At 44.7% G+C, this 19,498-nt stretch overlaps 2 protein-coding genes across 9 annotated transcripts in view; both read right to left on the bottom strand.

Moving 5' to 3' along the window:
- Nucleotides 1–19,498, bottom strand: part of DDX49 (DEAD-box helicase 49) — a 139,812-nt gene that overhangs the window by 114,496 nt on the left and 5,818 nt on the right. The gene's annotated exons all lie outside the window — the stretch shown is intronic.
- The window catches only part of CRTC1 (CREB regulated transcription coactivator 1), a 39,817-nt gene that overhangs the window by 14,432 nt on the left and 5,887 nt on the right, over nt 1–19,498 (bottom strand). For 5 of the 8 annotated variants that reach the window (XM_057417448.1, XM_057417444.1, XM_057417441.1 and 2 more), the window contains exons 2-6: nt 6,761–6,877; nt 5,460–5,507; nt 2,455–2,592; nt 1,711–1,772; nt 911–1,005 (exon numbers count right to left, since the gene is read on the bottom strand). In XM_057417448.1, coding sequence (XP_057273431.1) covers nt 911–1,005; nt 1,711–1,772; nt 2,455–2,592; nt 5,460–5,507; nt 6,761–6,877 — 460 coding nt within the window. The remainder of the gene's footprint in view (nt 1–910; nt 1,006–1,710; nt 1,773–2,454; nt 2,593–5,459; nt 5,508–6,760; nt 6,878–19,498) is intronic. The other 3 variants (XM_057417443.1, XM_057417447.1, XM_057417445.1) reach the window with 1 other exon arrangement.

Below are 19,498 nucleotides of genomic sequence, written 5' to 3' on the forward strand. Positions count from 1 at the left end.
GGATAGAGAAATGCTATAAGGCTGTTCCTTCTCCATATTGACAGAACATGGGTTTGTTCAGAGCAAGCAACTGTTTCATCATGCTAATAGCAAGGTGACACAGAAACAGCAAAAGCAAGCCCAGTCAGAGAGATGCATCACCAGAAGCCTTTAAGAGTGATGATTCTAAATCCATATTTACACAAGACTGCTTAAGGTGATCACTATTTAATGTTTTACAGCTCTGGAAGCACAAGGAAGAGCTGCAGTACAGCTCATACACACCTGAGTGTTGGGTGTTCACCCAGCTCTGGGTGATTGTTTAAGGATTAAATTTCTCTGGGCAGATTTAAGAGCTTTGCATGTTTTTCTTGCGCTGACAGCAGGAACAAGGGCCAGCAGAGGGCACCCGAATTGTTAGTGCTGGAGGGTTACGCTGCTCCAGCTCCTAACTCCAAAGGGAGTCAGAGGACTGGCTGCAAGCATTGCCTCTGAGGGTGTATTCACTGATCACAATCCCAGAATAACAACTAGATGAAGTCTTGCTACTTCATGATATTTACCCCTGACCACGAAACGCCTGTGACCTCTACACTTTGTCAAGAAGTGACTCCAAACTGCAAACCTCTAGTACTGCTGACAGCAGCCTCACCTCCAGGGTCCCACAGCTCACATTACTTATCCCCACAGGGCAAGGTCTTGGAATCACAGAATACAGGGTTCAGGAAAATGTTCTGCCTTAGCTTTGCATGATCTTTTCTGGATCTCAGTACCCAGAAAAGTAAATGTGGCTCTTTGCTCCAGTTCTTGTGTATCTGAATCCAGCAGGCGTTACACATACGTGTCTTGACAGAAACAGGTGAACAGCAACACATGCGCATAAAATCTGAAGTACAACACTGTGCAAGCTACAGCTATTTCCTCTCTTTACCTCTTTTCTGCTGTATGTCCTGTGACCCTCCTGTGAAGGACTCTTGCTGAGCTGGAGTCATCGTGCTCTGGTGCAAGGCAGAATCGGAATTTGTCCTGGAAAGAAGGCCACAAAAATGAATTTTTATTGTCTCTAGAGAAAAGGAGGCTTCAATTCAGATAAATGTAACCAACTCAGGAAAACCTGAACACTGCATTAAAAAAACCCTACTCTATACATGGCACACACCAAGCACAATCTCCCCATGAAACCATCAATTCACAGAACAAATTCATTCAGGTTTGAAGAGCAATTGCTTCAACAATGGGATGGAGATTATCCACCATAGGATAAAGTGGTGGCAGTCACTACAGAATTATTTGATAACCTTTGTTAGGATAATGCACGATCAAATAATGCAATTTTGAAGCTGAAAACTGCTTAGAAATACTTTGGTTATGCCAGTCTTTGAAAACATCCCTGTTTCACAGGGAGGGGAAATGACTCAAACTCAAAGGCTTGCAAGGGCAGACTAACCCAGCTTCTGCGCAGGGAGAAACACCCAGGTCTTTGACAGCTCAGTTTTGGGGTATGCCCTGGAACACCCAGCAAGATTTGCCTTTGCAAAGATGCCATTAGCTGAAACACCTTCATTTGAAAGGCAGGGCATCTAAAACATTAAGCATAATAGAAGAAAAAAAACAAATTCTAAATTCAGGAAGGCAAATTCAGATGGCAAAATGCTGTGGGGAGCAACCAAGGCTTCTGTTGGACGTGGTAGTGTTGTGGGATCAGAGAACACAGACAATTGTGCTACCAACCTTCTCCAGCTTGTGTCTGAGGGAGGTGACAGATACACAGTGCCATACGGACAGCTGTCCACGTGACTCCAGCAGTTAAGGGAAGAACAGCACTGGCTCACTCAAGAAGGAAGCCTATTTGAGATCTTTCCCTAAGGAATAATTCAAATGACCCTGTCAGAACCACTGCGCTCCCATGGGAAAGGCAAGCAGCCTCCTTATGGGGAGCAACCTGACTTTAAAAGGACACTCAAAACAAAGCATTATCTGGATTGCCGTAATGCCTGAGCCACAGGTCAACCTGTGCCAGCGCCTCAGCACCCTCACAGGAAAGAACTTCTGCCTAAGATCTCATCTCAGCCTCTCTTCTGGCAGATTAAAGCCATTCCCCCTTGTCCTGTCCCTACAGGCCCTTGGCAAAACCTTCTAACCCTGCTGTAGAAAGCCACTAAATTTGTCAGGCACAATTTGCCCTTAGTGAAGCCATGTTGGCTGTCACCAATCACCCCAAGGATCTCAGTCCCCCTCAGCTTTGTGTGTATCCCCACTCAGAGCTGAGGAAACTGAGACAGGTAAATGCTTACTTCACAGAGCAGCATGTATTTATAGGCTAGATCACAGCTCAGCAAAAGCAGGTGACATTAACTGAGATGGGAAGCAACTCTGCTGACAGGTGAGGAGGGAGGAAGAAGGGAACTGTAAGAACTGGGAAGTGATGCTGTGGAAAGGGCGGGCGTCCCCGCCAGCTCCTGAGCCAAAGGATATTTGTCTTCCATGTTTATCCACGGAGAGCGGGCGGCGATGCGGGGAGCCGAGGCGGTTTCTGTCACGATACACTCTGTCCACCAGCCCGTGGTGCCGAGTTGTTCTGCTTGTGTCCAGCCCCGAGGACTGAAAAGGAGTCTGAGAGACACAAATGAAATTAGAAGCAGAAAACCACAGGCAGGAGCAGTCTGCCCCAGCCCCCAGCCATTTGTATGCAAGGCTGTGTTATTCTAAGAAATGAAACTCAAAAAGGATATGGGCAAGTGTAACCATGTACATGTTTCCTTCACTATCACTTTCATAATAGCCATGGAAAGCAATTACTAAGGCTCTCTCTTCCAGACAGAGATCAGAGACAAGTGGAGGCAGACCATGCTAGACCTGCCCTGGCATACATCAGCGCTGCTCTCCAGCCTTTGTAGCTCTGCAATACCACCGTGAGCGTGGCAGGAGCCTCCTGACAACTGCTGGGTCCATTCCCTTGGTGCAGCATGCAGCATGCATCCAGAAGGAACATGCTGACAACCAGAGCTTCAACTACAAGGGCAGGAGATGCAGGAAGGAGATGCACAGTGAGCCTAACGTTCACCAGAACACGCCACGTTCTCTCAGAGCCTCCTTTCACCCCTCCTCTCAGTGTGATTATTTTAAGGGGACACTGATAGAATTAAAAGAAAAGCAGTTTCCTTCCTCCTCTGTCTAGAAAAACTTAGAGCATCCAGTAAGTGATTTTCATCTTGCTCAGGCTGCACCTGGGTGGGTTGATTCCACTTTGAGCCCTGTCACTGCCATTATCTGGAGAGCACTCACTTGTCAGTAAGTGAATGCAGAGCATGAGGACAGCAGAGGAGGGACAGGGAAGATGAATTCCCAGACAAAACTGGAAAACTCCTGTGTTTTCAAAAGCCCTTCCCAGTGAATACCTGTGGGGCAGGAAAGGAAGTACCAAATGGTCCCACTCCAACAGCAATATATGGGTCTCCGGGGGAAAAAAGGCTCCACAGCCTTCCAGTGCTTGCCAATGTGAACAGCTTTGCTGAGTCCCTCAACACCATCTGTTTGGAAATCCAAATTTTCCTCCTCCATTCAGGTGCTGCACGTGGCAAATGCACTGTCCTGTCTGCCAAGCCACAGAACCATCTGGCTCCCATGTCAAGCTTTTGTCTCTGCTGCTTTTCTTCTCTCCCAAGTGTCCGGTTTGGGCTGTTTCACTGAGGATTTCTAACAAGTTTCACAGTTCTTTTTCAATGTTTGGTTTGTAAGAACTTTCTAAAGTCCTTCTACTATTTAAAACTCTTCTCTAGTCAGCAAATATTAGTCTCCTCTCCCTCTAGGCACACACAGCCTGGGTTAATACCAACGGATGCAAAGAGGCTGCGGTGTTTATTTGCTCGTTTCAGGGCCAAAACTTTATATGCAGCAGAATACTGCTTAAGTCAACATGGGGCTAGGAAGGGAGCGCAGTGACTTTTTACTGTTCTCTCAGCCATTAAGATCACGGTGTTTTGCTCCAGTTCCTTAGCAAGTCTGACTTCCTTGTCTGCTGACTTAGAAACCTCAAGTCACAGCATCTCAATTTTAAGTCATTTAAATTAGAACATCTTGGTTTAATCTCTGCTGCAAACACTGAACAACAATCTGGTTTTACCTAACTGGCACCACACAGAACTGGGCATATTCGTAGCTCCAAAGCAACAACAAAAGGTCTCAAACTCTTCCTTGTCCTGCTGTTGCATCAATTCTACCCCAAAAGGCAGCAAAATCTGCAAACACATGCGTGCTTGGAAGGTCAACAGGAAAAGCAATTTCCTCTGCCAGTGGTCTCAACCACAGCGCTGCTAAAAAGGGAGAAGCCAGTCTGGAGCATAGAGAATGCAGAGCTCACCTGGAATTTCAAAGGAAGGCAATGCATGTGAGTGTACAGACAAAGAGCTGAACGCAAACAGTTATTTCTTAAGTTTTCACCTTTTTGGTACAATTTCTGTATTAAAGCCACAGCAAAAATCCAATGTGAGTGCAACAGGGGCACAAGTAAACAGGGACCAAGCCCCATCACAGGGCAACAACTTCCAGAGCAAGGAATCTGGGGGTAATGCTGTTCTCTGGCTTCCCAGGAACAAAGATCCCAAGTGAATCCCTGACTTGCTTATGGAAATCAGAAAAGAACAAACACTTGAGACAACGGCAATCACCTCCAGCAACCATCCCCGGAAACCTCCTCTGGAGCAGAGACCAGGCAAGGCACCTTCACTGCAATCCCCATCTCCACAGGGCACCTGGTACTTCATTAGAGTAAAAAGCTGTGATTTTGAAAGCAGAGCAGATCTGAGCATGGATTTGGATGCTCAGAGTCTTCATTTGGAAAATTAAGAATTTGAACTGTGTCACATCCCTGAGAGACATTCAAGGATTTGAGATCACAACTAAAACTCCACAAAACACTGAAAAATAAAGAGAAAAAGAGAGACAGGAAGGAAAAAGCTCTGAAGCAACAGTGCCCCTTTAAGATTTATCAAGACATTTACTTCTGAAGTAAAAACGAGTGAGGTGGCTGAGGGGGAAGGAGGGGAGTGGTACCTGCTGCCAGTTCACATCTCAGTGCCTCCTGGTGACAAGCAGCATTGGGTCATCATTCTGCCTTTCCCAATGGAGCTCAGCATGCAGGCTAAGAGCACATGCTTGGAGATTGCTTAAACCACAGGCCAAGACAGTGCAAATAAACCACCGTCTGCATCAAATGAATCCCCCATACACCAGAAGTAACCACATGACAGACCACAGCAAGTCCAGGGAATCTGTACAGAGCTTCTTATGCATGTTCCAAACTGGGATGCATGGCAAAACCTGTATTTATGTGACAGACCAGGCCTCCTTTGGAGCTGGGAGGGTGAATCAAATAAATACTGTGCATAGCAAAGTGTAACGGGTGCTCCAATACGTATCTGCCTGGGCAAAAGCACTCCAGTCCCAGATACGTATCTGCACAAACCTAAGTGCTTGTTTACCAAAGAGACAGGAACTGCTCCAAAGGCTTCTGCCACAGCTCCGTTGTGCTGTAAATGCAAAGAACCAACATTCTCAGACACTAACACTCCACCAGAGGCAACCAGACAGGCTTCCCCTGCTCCAACAAGTATCTGCTGGCAATTTCATCCTATTTCAGCTTGAAACTGAAAAACCTGGCCAGATTCGGCCCTCATTCAGCGACATGGGTTCATGTTTTCACTTGTCACCACTGTTACCTGTAACAGGATCACCTCTGGGTATTCTCTGGGGGATGTGCATGAAAACTGTGCAAACCCTGGAGTTTAAGGACAAGCTGCTTCCGTCTCGTCCTTCAGTCACTTCGTAAGTGTTTAAATATTCACTCCCAAGCCCCCTGTTAGTTCCAGGGCTAAAGGAATCTATAGAACAACTGTCATTAACAGCCATCAGGCACAGGAATACTGAAATGCTGTTGCTTGAAAAGAACAGGAACCATGAACCTCCTTCCCAAAAAACTAAAGACAAAACCTTGAAGAGCTCAGCCCCTTGTGGAGTCAGACCCAGGACTCTGTGACATTACAAACCCTGCACTGTGCTCCCTGAAGGCAACCAGATTAAAATAGCCATTTGGTTCTCCTCCTGCACAAGACTCCAGCTTTTAACCTCCACCAATTCAGCTGCCTACATGGATTTCAAAAGGCAGTTAGAGGACGTCATCTATTTCTCTGTATTTATTAATACAGTCTTCAGCAGAAACCCACAAACTGCAACGCTTTATTCCTGACACATCCTTATGAGGGGAAATGTAAATGTTACTACTCAAAAAAAGAGAACTAATGCAGAAACTTTAATTATTATGAGTACTCGAAATCAAATGACTATAGAAATCAGGAGTCCCAAAAGCATCCATCACCTAATCCTAACCCCTCTACATCATCTTCTGTCCAAACATGCTTACTAACAGCAAAGCATTCACAGGAAACACTGACGTTCTCTCTGTGGTGCATTACCTCTGGAGTCACAACAGCAGGGGAAAGTAAAGCCAGTACTTCCCTGCATCTACTTTTCAGCCAGCCCAAAGAAAACGGACTATTCTGATACCTGCCAGTGTCCCATTCCCATTCTCCTCTCCCAAAATCCATGCATTGCTTCCATGGAACATGCACCCCACCTGGGGGGTACCTTCTTCCACGCCCCCACTGTGCTTTCCACATCACCTGGCATTATTTGCTTCCGTCTCCTAGGTGAGGCAAAAATAGATCCAGACACAGCACTAACCAACACAAAGAAAGAAACACCCTATGCAAAGAAAGCAACTCACCTGGAAGGGGAGATCCATGGCACTGTTCCCAATCTGATTCACATTTGGCAGTGACCCACCATAGTACTGGCCACGACTCTGTCCCAGTTGCAAATACTGGGTTTTCTGCAGCTGTAACTAAAAGAAGAGAAGGAAAGTGTAAGGGGAACTCAATTTATTTTTCAGCTGGTTTAAGTGACTCAACTCGACAGCATGTCCGTTACCACCGAGAGCGGACACCATCTATAAACAGCATGAACTCAGCTTCAGCGAGTGAATGTCAACCTCCTCTGCAAAGCCCAGCTGGCAAACTGCCACCTCAGGTCTTGTGTGATAGTGTGAAGAGATGGGTGATAAAGCAACTTCATAGTCAGCAATCATATTTCATTTCCAACAAATAACCACCACGGGAAACCACATGGTTGTGTGTCACCTGCCCTCCTGAAAGCCAGGGTGTAAGAAACCGTCTCAGTCTGATCATGGCTCTAACATCAAAGGGAACCAGCTGCTGATGTGTGTGAGACACAAATCAAAGTCATCTTCATTTAGGGTATTGAGGATACTGTTCAATGAAACACTCAACCTTCTAGCAATCCAGGTGATGGAGATGTTACAGCAAGTTGTAGCTTTCCACCATTAGGTAAGAGTTCTGGCTTCTTGCACCAGGAAAAGCCCTGGAGGAAGGGCAGAGACACAGGATTTCAAAGACAACCCAACCAACCAAAGAAAATCAGCAAAGAATTCCTTACTGACCAGGTGTACAGGAAACTAAAAGTGACACTGCAAAGGTTCTGTTAGTGCCAGGGATCACTCTTCAGTGCTGAATGAACCTCGCCACTAGAATATTCCAGTAAGCGATCCCATAGTTGTACACGTTGCTGGTGTCCAAGGTATGCAAGAGAGAGCTGCTGTTTCTACTCCAATGTCAACTCATTTTCCTTGTCACTCCTTTCGGAAGGCTGCAGAGCTCAACAGCTCTTTAGTGAGCTGCAGGTTTTGATTCATCTCTTGTCAGTGGCCTCTCTCTGGTTTTTAGTTTAGTAGCACCAATATTTAAAACCATTTCTCATTCAGGTCTGTTGTTCTCACTCATCACATCTAGATTTAACACCATGTTGGCACCAAAGCCCTACTGATAAAGCAGAACTTGCAACCATCTGAACCCAAGAGCCCTGCTCCCAAGGATGCATTTTCAAGGACTCAGGAGACTACACTTAAAGTAGCAAAGAAACAAGCTTACATAAGGCCCTCTCCTCCCACTGTGGAGGAGTACGTATTTTATAATGTATGTTGTTCCTCACTAGATGTCAACTGGCTGTTTTTGCACTCTGAAATACAAGAACATTCCTAGATTGGTAGCAAAGAATTGTTTAAAGACTAAATGTTCAGATCTTGGACTAGCTGCAGGTTGGTTGCTAAGGTACTGTTGTGTGTACATCAACAAATCTGCTTTAGTTTCATTCAAGTCGACGCGAAGCCTTTCCCTCGCAATGCCAGGATTTTGAAGAGCAAAGTTGGGAAAAGCACTAGAAAAAGCAGGATCCCCCCAAATGGGTGTCTATTTACATAGCTGGGGTTTCTTTTCTTCACACTTTCTTCAAGCAAAGGAAATGGCAGGATGGAAAGGAGTGGCCCTGCCTCTACAGCTTTACCACAAAGGCCCTGAGGTTGAGTGAGGATGTTTGTAGCGAAGGGAAGGAAGCGCTGGTGCTTTCCGTGTTGACAATGAGTCCTCTGATAAGCCACGCAGAGATGCTGAGCAGTGCTGACAGTGAAGATACCACACTGCACACTGATAGCACCGAGACAGCACGGAGAAAAGGGACTGGTTTGCCTAGATCATGCCAACACTTAGGATTAAGACAGTCCTTGAAGAGAGGAGGAGAAAACAAGATCACCCTGAATATTCTTTAAAAGCTATCCCTAGGAAAGCAACTCAAATACCTTTCATTCACAGAACCTCCCCTGGAAGCCACCAATTTCCAAACATACACACAGCTGAGGGACCGAATGAAGCCAAAACTCACAACACAACTCTTGGAGATGACACCTCTCAGGGGAAGGGGCGCGCTCAGGAGCCTCAGCTATTCAGGCAAGATCCCACTCACAAAGTGGCTCATGGGGTTTTGTCTTAACAAAAGGGCCCAAAGACAGAAACCATTCACAGTGTGCTGTACAAAACGCTTCAGAGACTCCACCTGGAAAGCAGGAACTCCCCCTGCTTTGCTTGTGCCATCTTTTGACACGCAATCACAACCCAGCAATAGATGGGACGAGGGAAAGGCTCCGTGCTGGTGTCACTGCGTGAGTCACAGCCCCTCGAACTCCGAGCTGCAGATCCTCAAAAGCACAACATCAGAACTAGCTGTGCTTTTCGCCTGGCCCCTACATATGGTTTTGTTGTTAAAAAAAGGCTTGCTTGGGATTTGTGCCAAACCTTGAAGTAACTATTTCAACAGGTGTTGGGTTCTTTTAAAGAACCTACTATAAGGCACCCGGGAGGGGGTGTTGCTTTATGGTTTTTTAATGCTTTGGCCTTCCCCAGCCTATACCTACCTCAAAGCATAAAGTAACAAGGGAGGTCACGACCATTTGTCTTTCCACTGCAGTTAAACCATGGGAATGAGGAAACGCATGAGATTGAGAACTACAGCACTTCTCAGAACCGGGCTCACTGAGCGCCTTCGCTCCATCATCAATTTTAGGAACATTACCTTCGATAAACACTTCTGGAGACCCGCGCCAAAAAGAACAAAACTGATTGCTTGTTACTGCTCTCATGTATCATGACACCAGCATGTAGATCTGTATTTGCTCCTCTCTTCAGCCTTTGAACAGTGAGTGGCCCCCAGACTACACAGTTTATTGGAGACCATCAGCAACTGCCACTTGCAATCTGTGAAGATCAAGTGCAAGCAGAGCAGCCCAGCTTGGGAGGACCTCACATCTCCACCTCTGCAGCCAGCAAGAAAGCATTTGGAAATACTGTGATGTTAAGATACTACTGTCCTTCCAAGGAAAATCAGCTCATGTTTTTCAATGCGGAGGATCAGCAAAAACAACCTGCAAATTCCACTGTCATGCTTTGAGGTAACTCAGGAGTCTCGAGTCTTACTAAGGAGACCTATGCACAAAGAAAGGCAGCACTGAAAATGAGACATTAGTTGTGACTAAAATGAACACTTCTGCTTCTTCCTGTACCTTGTGAGGTGCATGAAGTACACTGCACAATCTGGGGCTTGGGGTTGGGTTTGAAGAGGGGGATTGTGGGGTTTTATTTTAGAAGAAATAAAAAGGAAGAAGCCTTTTCTTAATAGAAAAAATTCAGATTACTCTTCAAATGTTAACAAGTCTCATGACAACTCCAGCTTCATCTCCTGGGCTTACACTCAATTAGTGGCAACTCGCTTTCTATATGAATTCAGAGAGTGAAGTATGATAATGAATTACTTAGTGCTCATCAGATACATTAATTTCTTGAACCACGAGAACTTAGTGACTCCACATTACAGCTTCTCCACTTATGTATTATGTGGCCAAGATAACAGCTCCTTGACAGCTGAAAATACTGGTAAATATCCCAGGTCTTTCCTGAGAAAGCTTTTGATAAAGGAAAAGCTTTTGCTTCTTAAACCATTTAGTTCCTGCTTGGCATTCTTGTTCAGATGTGTTTCCCAAATGACAGATCCTAACTGAATCGGTAATTTCCCCTCCACCAGCACGTCTCTTCTGCTACTTAAACAAGATATCTTAAGCTGAAGTCCAACGTAAGCATTAAAAGGCACATCGTTCTGCACAAGCAGTTGTCTGGAATAGCTGGAAATGTTCTCCTATTGAAAGGCTGACACACTGTCGGCTCACCAGATTTGGCGTCACAATAAAACCAAGAGATCTCTGCAAAGGTGCAGGAGCAACAATATGCAAACAGCAGCAGCATCTTCACAGCAGCAGGAAGGGACTCATCACCTTCCCATGTAGCAATCAGGAATTTTGCAAGCAATTACATCCTAACCTCAGCTCACAGCGGAGTGACACGACAGCACCTTACTGGGGTGAACGGAACTGGGCACACAGCTGGTTGAGAATCAACACTATCAGATCTACCACAAGCATTTATATGAACGACCTGAACCGTTCTATTTAGATTAGGGTTAAAGTTTGCTGGATAAAGTTGTGTTTGTAAGGAGAGAGTCAAGTTATACAATTAAAAATGGTAATATTAAAGGAGAGAAACATAGCCCTAAAAGGACATCCAGCTTTCCTACAGACATCCCAAGTGTCCAGAGCATGCAGATGGGAATCAAAGGAAGCATTTATTAAAATCCAAGATTTCAACTTCTCTAAATTCTTCCCCCCAAAAATCCGGGGCAATTACAAACTTCTGGACAGCGCTTCACTGCAACCGAGCGGCAAACCCGACACCGGAATTCAGCCCCAATCCCCCAGAATCCTTCCTGTCAAAATGCCCTTTTTTAATACAGAAGAATCTGATTCCCATAACTAATAAAAGGGTGGAGTGTCCGTTTGATAAAACCCCCGAGAGATCTGATGAATACAGGAAGTAAGATTTCACGATAAGTGCTCTGCTGCCGCTTGCAGTTTTCATCTCAAGCCTTCTTATGAATTGCAGCTTTGCACTTCAGAAAGCTCTCTCCTGCATGCTCAGGCCGATCAGCACAAAAACAAGTGTAGATTAAAATGAAAAATGCAGTATTAAAGCTTAATTGCAAATTAAATTCTGTTTAAAGGATTAACTGGAAGTTTTAGAGGCTGCATTAGTTAAATCCTGTTGGTTCAAATCAGTTCAAAGCCTCCCGTTGGTCACGTCTGAAGTTTCTCAGGAAGCCTTTCTCCTGAAGCACCCAGAGGCAGGACCCACCACAGGAAAGGACAGACAGTTGTCCAGAGGTCTTAAACTGAGTGGGATTCATCCGGCATCCTCAGGAACACGTCGCTGCTATTTTGTGATCTCCCCCTAGGAATGAACTCACCACCCAGCTCCTGGTAGCAAGGTCTCTGAAAAGGCACTGATATCACTATTTTTGGCCTCTACAGTAAAGCCAACGACAGACAGTAGGGACCAAGTGCCCTTTTATCCTCAGAACTGGACTTCCTAAGTTACGCAGGTAGGGCAGCGAGAGAGAAACTTTCCAGGTCAAGCATCCACTCTGCTGCCTCCCTGAGCAAGCAGGAGGCTGGGAGGCTCCCAACCACTCATCCCAAACCACTCATCTGGCTTGTTTCTCCAGTGTGATGTTAAACACCACGTCAAACAAACCCTGAGACAAGTCAGTTACTCAGCGGAATCCCTGTGGAAGTGGTTTCTTCAAAGGGAGATTTCTTCCCATTCACAATCCTCATGTTGATAAGTAAAGCAAATAGAGACTTAAAAAGAAAGATAAGTTAACATCAGTTTAATGATTCACAGCTATTGCATTTAGATTTAGCGGCAACAGAGCTGCCAGCTAAAACTCGCCTTATTACCCATCAACTATTACATGTAAAGAGCTCTTTACATTTGTGTCCAAGTTGCCAAAAACTATCCATCCATTAAATAACTGCTTTGACCACCAAAGAGCTTGGCTCCTCCCTTCCCCTCACACGAACCCTCTTCTGTTAATACCCAACACTGGATTAGAGTTTGAATTTGAAAACTCTGAGCTTGCTACCCAGCCACTTCCTAACATCATCTATATCAAAATAACTGCTCATTTACTAAACCCACACTCCATGAAAGCTGTCTAGATTTATCTCACTAAATGAGAAAGGACTCACAGATCAATAAGAGGAGAATCCTGGTAAGCCAAGGAAAAGAAAACCTAAATGTGAGCCACCATTTGGTTAATGATAGCAGGTATTCAGGTGCCAGTCCCTCTCTCCATCACCAGACCCAGAAACAAACTCATTAAAGCCAAGATCCTAAAATTAATATCAATAATGAGAAGACACAGAAAATTATTAGCAGAGAAGAGTTCCATGAGCAATGGAGGATGCAGTTTTGTAACACAACCGAGCAGATCGCACCGCGCAGAACGGTCCCAGGGCTCTGCCTGCCTCCTCTTCCCCAGGGACAAGCTACAGCCTTGCCCCTCTCCTTGAACCAGGGCTCTTATGACCTGAAAGAACTCTGGTTGAAGCAGCTGAGCTTGCAGAAAAACATATCTGGAGGTTAGCTTGGTTTCTCTTAACTTGCTCACCCCACAACCACAAACTGGACATGCAAAGCATCCACTTCTATTTTCCTGCTTGCATCTTAGTGATCCTTCTATAAAGTGAGGCTTCATCACAACATTGTAAAGATTCCGGTGGTTTTGAAGGCCTCAGATCCCTCACAGAGTGAGGTGTGGAGTGCTTCCCCAGGGGTTTCATTATCCTACCAGCAAAGCAGAGTTTGACTGGTACACCCCAAAGCCCAGAGCAACACACAACAACGTGGTTAAATCCAGACATTCCACAGCCTCCCACCAGCCACCACTCTCTGAATAGGTGCCTGAAGAAGAGATGGGTGTCTATTTGCAATTGTAGCCTTTATCTTTCACTTTCCAAGGAATTGCAATGACATCAACACTTGCCCTCTCATCTGAGCACCTGCAGTGGGTTTGTGGCAGACATTCCTCTTCAACCCAAAGAATGTCCTGGTAAGACAGGGATATAAACTTGACAATGTCAACCCATGTCTTTCAGAGCACTAAAGCTACTCTGCCTAGTATAAAGGAAAAGGTGTAGCTCCTTTGATAGAAGACACTGATTCTCTAGGAAAAGGCTTGACCACAGAGCTGAAAACTAGCTGGAATTACACAGAGGGATGCAGTCTATAGCCCCCCAGAGTTAATCCACACTGCAGATATGAAAAGGGAACTCCCAAACCTGTTTTCCAAACGTGTGCTCCTCTCCAAATCAGAACACATGCAAACGTGCCTTCTGCAAAGCAAGCGACACTGTGCTTTTATTTCTGTGTGATCAACCCCTCATGGCAACGACGCAAACGCAGCACAGGGAGTAATGCTGGAGTAGAAGGAGCTTAGTTAGGTGCTTCACAACTCTTCCTGCCTAATGGAGACAGACTGCACAGACTCATTTATCAAAGGAAAAGAGAAGAGAATCCCTTGCATTTCTCTCATTCGGGCTGTCACAATCAGGAAGAAACGCCATCAAGCCAGATTTCTCAAGTAACTTATTTCCTGCAGTTTCAAATACTGATCCAACAGCAGCAGTGGATCCAAATGCACAGCTGTTCCTCCAGGAAGACTGCTAAAGGAAATGAAGTCTGAAGTTTAGAGGAAAGGTATAATCCGCAGTGATAGCAGCTGCTCCGTCTGGGTCACTTGGGACTGCAAGCATTCCATCAGCAGCTCTGTAACAAAATGTTTTGCAATGGGTTGTTGGTTTTTTTTTAACTTTAGGATGTTTTTATTTTCACAAAAGTGAAGTTTTTAGCACTGGCTGGAAACAGAGAAGTGTGGACAAGCAGAGCAGAAGTTTCCCTTGTTGCCTCTGCCAATCACATTTGGCCTTCTCATGCTATCAGCACCCTCGCGCAATAGGTACTGCAGGGAGCATCCTCCCAGGCCAGGACAGGAAGCCAAGTGTCTACTACAAACTAAGTGAGAATTACCACGAGAAACTCCAGCCATATGGTATGAACTGGATTTGAACCCCTGCTCTTAGAACTGCTACATCATTGTTTACTCTTCCATCACCATAACTGTCATTTAAGTCACTTTCAAGTATTTGTTCCATTATCACATGGACGTGTCAGGACACAGACTCTGCAGCGCGGCCAAACATAGCCATTAAAAACAGAGATTTCAGGAAAGAGAAGGAAAAAAAATGCATTTTTGTTGCTTTTTTTCTCTTAGGGAAGGAATCTGTTGGAATCTGTCGGAATTTAGCAGCCACAGAAGAGCAACAGCTTTGTCTCTGCCACACTGAAGCACTTCACAACCACGTCTTGACTCAAAGCAGAGCTGCACACACAAGGTCAGCACTGCACTTCACTTTAACCAGTGGATAGCTATAGTACCCTACTCAATATACAGCTCAAGGTCTGAGGGGTTTCCCCATGCACTAAAATACCCAAATTTTCTCAAAGACTTCAGAAATGACTAATAAATCAGGAGGTGAGACATTCAAGGACCAGAACCAGCCTGTCCCTGCTCACAGGAACTGAGTACCAGGATCTGCAGGGAGGGAAAGAGAAGCAGAATCCTCCCCCTCCATCTCACGGAGCCAGAGCTTGAAATGAAACAGGAGCTCTCTCCAGACGCCATGAAGAAACAAACTGGGAATCAGAAGAAGGGGTTTTCATCATCAGAGTAAAGAAAACTGCTCGTCAGAGGAAAGGCGACAACACAATAGCTAACTTGAGGTTTTACAAACCTCATTAAGCTTAAAGGTTATCTGATAGTGTCACACACGTGCTGCAGTCCCAGTTGCTTACCAGTACAACCATGAGGTCTCAAAGGGTGAGCACTACCGAACGCCAGCACAGGTCCCTTGAAGCTGCGTAGAAGCCTCTTCAAACTTAAGGCAGTCCTGAATGATTCTGTGCTTTGAAAAGGAAAAAGGAGACAAGGATCTGCAGTTCTATGCCAATGCTAGCACCTGAGGAAGGTATTCCTAGCAGTTCAGTTGCGGACTATCTAAAACCACCATATTTTTGCAGCTAGCTTATTCACAAAGCAAAGAACTGCCCCTGTTTCAAGGTGCAGCCATTATGATGGGTTCTTCCTCATCAAAAACCCACCCTGGTGACCAGGGCAGAGAACAGGAGAAAAAGCAAAGCCAAAAAGCTGAGAGGCAGCCCTAGCCCATGGAGCTGAGGTATGAAGTGTCACTACTAGAAACCAACTTCAAATAAACTCCCAACCTGTAATAGAGCTTTGCTAAAACCCTTATAGTCCAGGCAAACACATTTCATTCACACGAGCTGAGATATTATATATTGATCAGCAAAGCTTCAAGGGGAATCATCTGAATCCCTGCCCACTAGCGATCACTGCACTTTTAGCACTCCAAGAGAGCCAATTATTACTCATGAGTTCATGTTTTCTTCACCTTCCTATTGAAGAGATTATTTAAGACCTCAAATCACTTAACTGGATTGTTTTGTCCTGTTATGAGTCATCTACAAATTCCAAGGCACCATTAGATTCTCCTTCAGGAGCTGCAACCAACTCCCCAGATTGCCTCAGCTATAAAACCGTGAGGAAACGGGGTTATAAAAACTCCACACGGCCTCGGACCAATCCCCCAGGTGTCCTCTAGAATTCATGTGAAAGTGAAGAGCTCTCACACCGCAACGTACACTTATTATTCCTAACCCCCCCTACACTGCACTCAAATCACAAACCCTTTTCTTGTGAACCCAAAGAACAAACCAGAAAGTTTAACTTGTGTGAAAGAGGGAGGGAGAGGGAAGCAAGCAGCAGCATTTAACTCTGCAATTGGTATTATTTGTTAACTCTTGATTTCTGGTTTGCACCAGCAGAACTTCTTTAAGCATTAAGTGCATTTAACTTTCTTCAAAAAGTTATCTATTTGCAGGTTTGGGGCTTACGGGCAAAGAATCGGTAAGAACACACGTGGAAGAGCTTGAATAAAGAAAGTCATAACAATAAATAATACCATTTAATACCCAGGCTGCCACTTGTGCTTAAAAACACTTTGCTATTTCTGGTGAACAAAGGTTTAGTGTTTAAAACTTAACAGTCACAACTGAGTAGCAAGTAAAAACAGGATACAGCACAACTACAGACTTAAAATAGTGACTATTCTTCGGATTTGTGCTCTATCACCGGGCAGAGAGCCAAGCTAAGCTCCAATATGAACCAAACCTGATTTGCACTGCTTTGAAAAACAAACCAGATCTCGTGTCAGCTCTGCAAATGCCACCCTGTGTCCCTGGAAGGGTTTCCAAAAAGAGAAAGGCCTGGATGTGGCTGATAATTCAATATAACACACCGGAGAGGACTCAGCACTTGAAGCTCAGTGATTATTTGCTATCTGAAAGGCAAAAAATTCTTTTTGCTATGTTTAAATCTAGCACAACACTCTCAAAATCTCTTTATTGTCACGATCATTATTAGCTAACAGTATACTTTTAAAGAACATACTCATTCTGAGCAGCCCAACATATCTTTATGTCCACTCTACAAAAAAAAAGTTCAACCATCCCAATTCCTCCTATTGAAATGCCTCTGAAAAGATGAAATAAAAGCAGAGATGCCCTCATTAAGTACGATAAAAATAGCTTTTATGCTCCATTTTTGTATTTTTAGCTAAAGAATGGAAATTCAGTTATGTAACCCCACAAGTTTGGGAAATAAGGAGCCGAGTGGGGCACGTCTGCACCCTTTGGGGTACAGCAGCACCCAGCTCTGCCCTGACAGCACCCACCAGCACAGCAGCATCACTTCAAAGCCTGGTGCTACAGAAGAAAAGGTGAATTACCTGCTGCTGCGGCTCACATTGGTTCACACCAGAGAAAACCACTCCACTGACCTTCAGTCTCTGATACCGAGGTACCACTTCAGCAGTCCCCAGAACCACCGTGGCCTCCACAGCGTGTTCTTCCCTCCAACCATTCCTCCTGCTGCAGCTCATCCTTAAACCCTCCTGTTACAGCTCAAGAAACTGTTTGCAGCTCTTAAAATGAGGCATCAGACAATTCTCTGGGTATGAAAAATATCTGCCATTAGAGTCCAAGTTCTTCGAATGCAAAATGCTGCTACAAGGTGATCGTTTTACTGCACAGGAGACAAATCTAATTACAAAGAGAAGGTCAATAAGACGTGAATCTGAGCAGGCTGGTGGAAACCTCTGCAATATTGGAGACAGAACTTTTGCTCTTCCCTCACTAGTGGAGCAATGCCACTGAGGAGGAAGAGATGAACAGGGGCTTGTGGAATTGTAATTAAAAGACTGCAACAAGAACAATCTTCACCCATTGCATGTACAGACGGATCAAGGAGAAACCCAGTTACACCACTCCAACAATTAGTGGCTGCTGAACAGATGCCATGAATAGGATCTACATCAAGACTTTGTAAGGAGAAGAAAGGTGAGAAGCCAGTGCATGAAACAATCACTGTATGAAACAATCACTGTCTTTTCCTTCCAAAACTGAGGGTTTTTTTCCTTAATCCAGTTTTTGGATGTCAAAACACGACCTAAGGACTCTGGAGCTACAGAAATCTGCTGCACAGCTTCACATCACTACCAGATGCTGCTTCTACGACAGGTCTGAAGAGGCATCAGTGTACAGAAAGAAAGGTCAAAAAACAACTGATATGCTTTCTGACTTCAGAACTATCAGCATGTGCCTGAAAATACTTATCTTTTGGAAAACCAGCTCAGATTCCCTTCTCTTTGAGACCTCAGTTGTGCAGTAATTGCTGGGTATCAAAATTAATTGAAAACTCATCTAACAGAACTGCAGTCTGCCATTTACACATCTTACTACTACGCAGTGATCAGTAACCATGCTAAAAACCACAAGTGAGCAGCCCAACAGAGATATCATAGAGGATATTTTTCCCAGTAGTCAAGAAAAATGATAGACCAAGCAGGCAGAGGAGTAAAATCCACCTTGAGCAAACCCGCCTGTACAACACAAACTCTTAGACAAGGATCATGAAGTGCTGTAGAATCATTACTGAAGCCTAACGCCAGAATGCATCAGTTCATTCTCCTCTACTTCATTATTTAAGACCCATTTTCTGTGGGTGTGTGTTGTTGTTGTTGGTTTATTACAAATGCTTGTTCTGCTTCAAGGGGAAGCATTTCCAGTTCCCAAGAAATAATCTGCAAAACAAGACTCTTCTCAACACTCTGTTACAACTTTGTAATTTATAAAGTACCAATGAGCTCATTCGAAACATCCCTGGTTGACAAACACGCGCTTTGCAACACTCAGCTGGCTCCAAAAACGCCACTGGAGATGCTGACAGGGATCTTCCTCCTGAACATCACTTGCACAGCACTGAACACGCCACACAAAACAGCTACAACAAATCCAAGCCACATGCTCAATACTAACTCCTATGCACTATCACATACACCAACCATAGCCGATGAGTTAACAGACCCCCAAGGCTGGCCAGCCCCCAGACCTCTGGGAACACACTTTTTTACCAAAATGCCAGCAATTCAGACCACAAGGAGATAGGGAAGCAGCACTGAGGTCACTGGCACAATGTGAACACTGCTGCAAGCTTATGGTCACAAAAAATCTACCACATTTTGACAGTTTCCTTCTTTTCACCAACTTACTCCAATCCTGTCAGCTACCATATACCCTCGATGCCACAGCAATAGCTACTGCACACATCTACAAGAACACTGGGGTAAAATTCCAGCCATCATAACCAGAATTAGTATTTTAAAAAAGAAAAGCCTTGTTTTCTGTTTGTTTTTTTAAGATCCAGTATGACATTTGCTGAATGGTGCCCTGAAGTCTACTTGAGCTTCAGATCCCGCATTAGGTACAAAAGTATTGATGCCAGCATGGAACATACCATTAGAGACGGATCGATGTTGTCAGGGAGAGTGACAAAGCTGCTGTAACACAGCCCAAGAAAACACTCCTTTGCAATTAGAGAGAGGTAATAGAAATCAGAGACAGATATTCAGCCTTTAAGACATTCTGTTTAAATCCCTATTGATCATCTCTGAGATGATGTCTACTTTTTGCCAAATTAGGATTTTATTACCACTACAGTGGAAGTGTCTAGAAACAATAATTTCTCACAGAACAAC

This window comes from Pezoporus wallicus, unplaced genomic scaffold (genome assembly GCF_028554395.1).
Source record: "Pezoporus wallicus isolate ANWC-B61680 ecotype Strahan unplaced genomic scaffold, APGP_CSIRO_Pwel_v1 contig_13865, whole genome shotgun sequence".
Lineage (NCBI taxonomy): Eukaryota > Metazoa > Chordata > Aves > Psittaciformes > Psittacidae > Pezoporus > Pezoporus wallicus.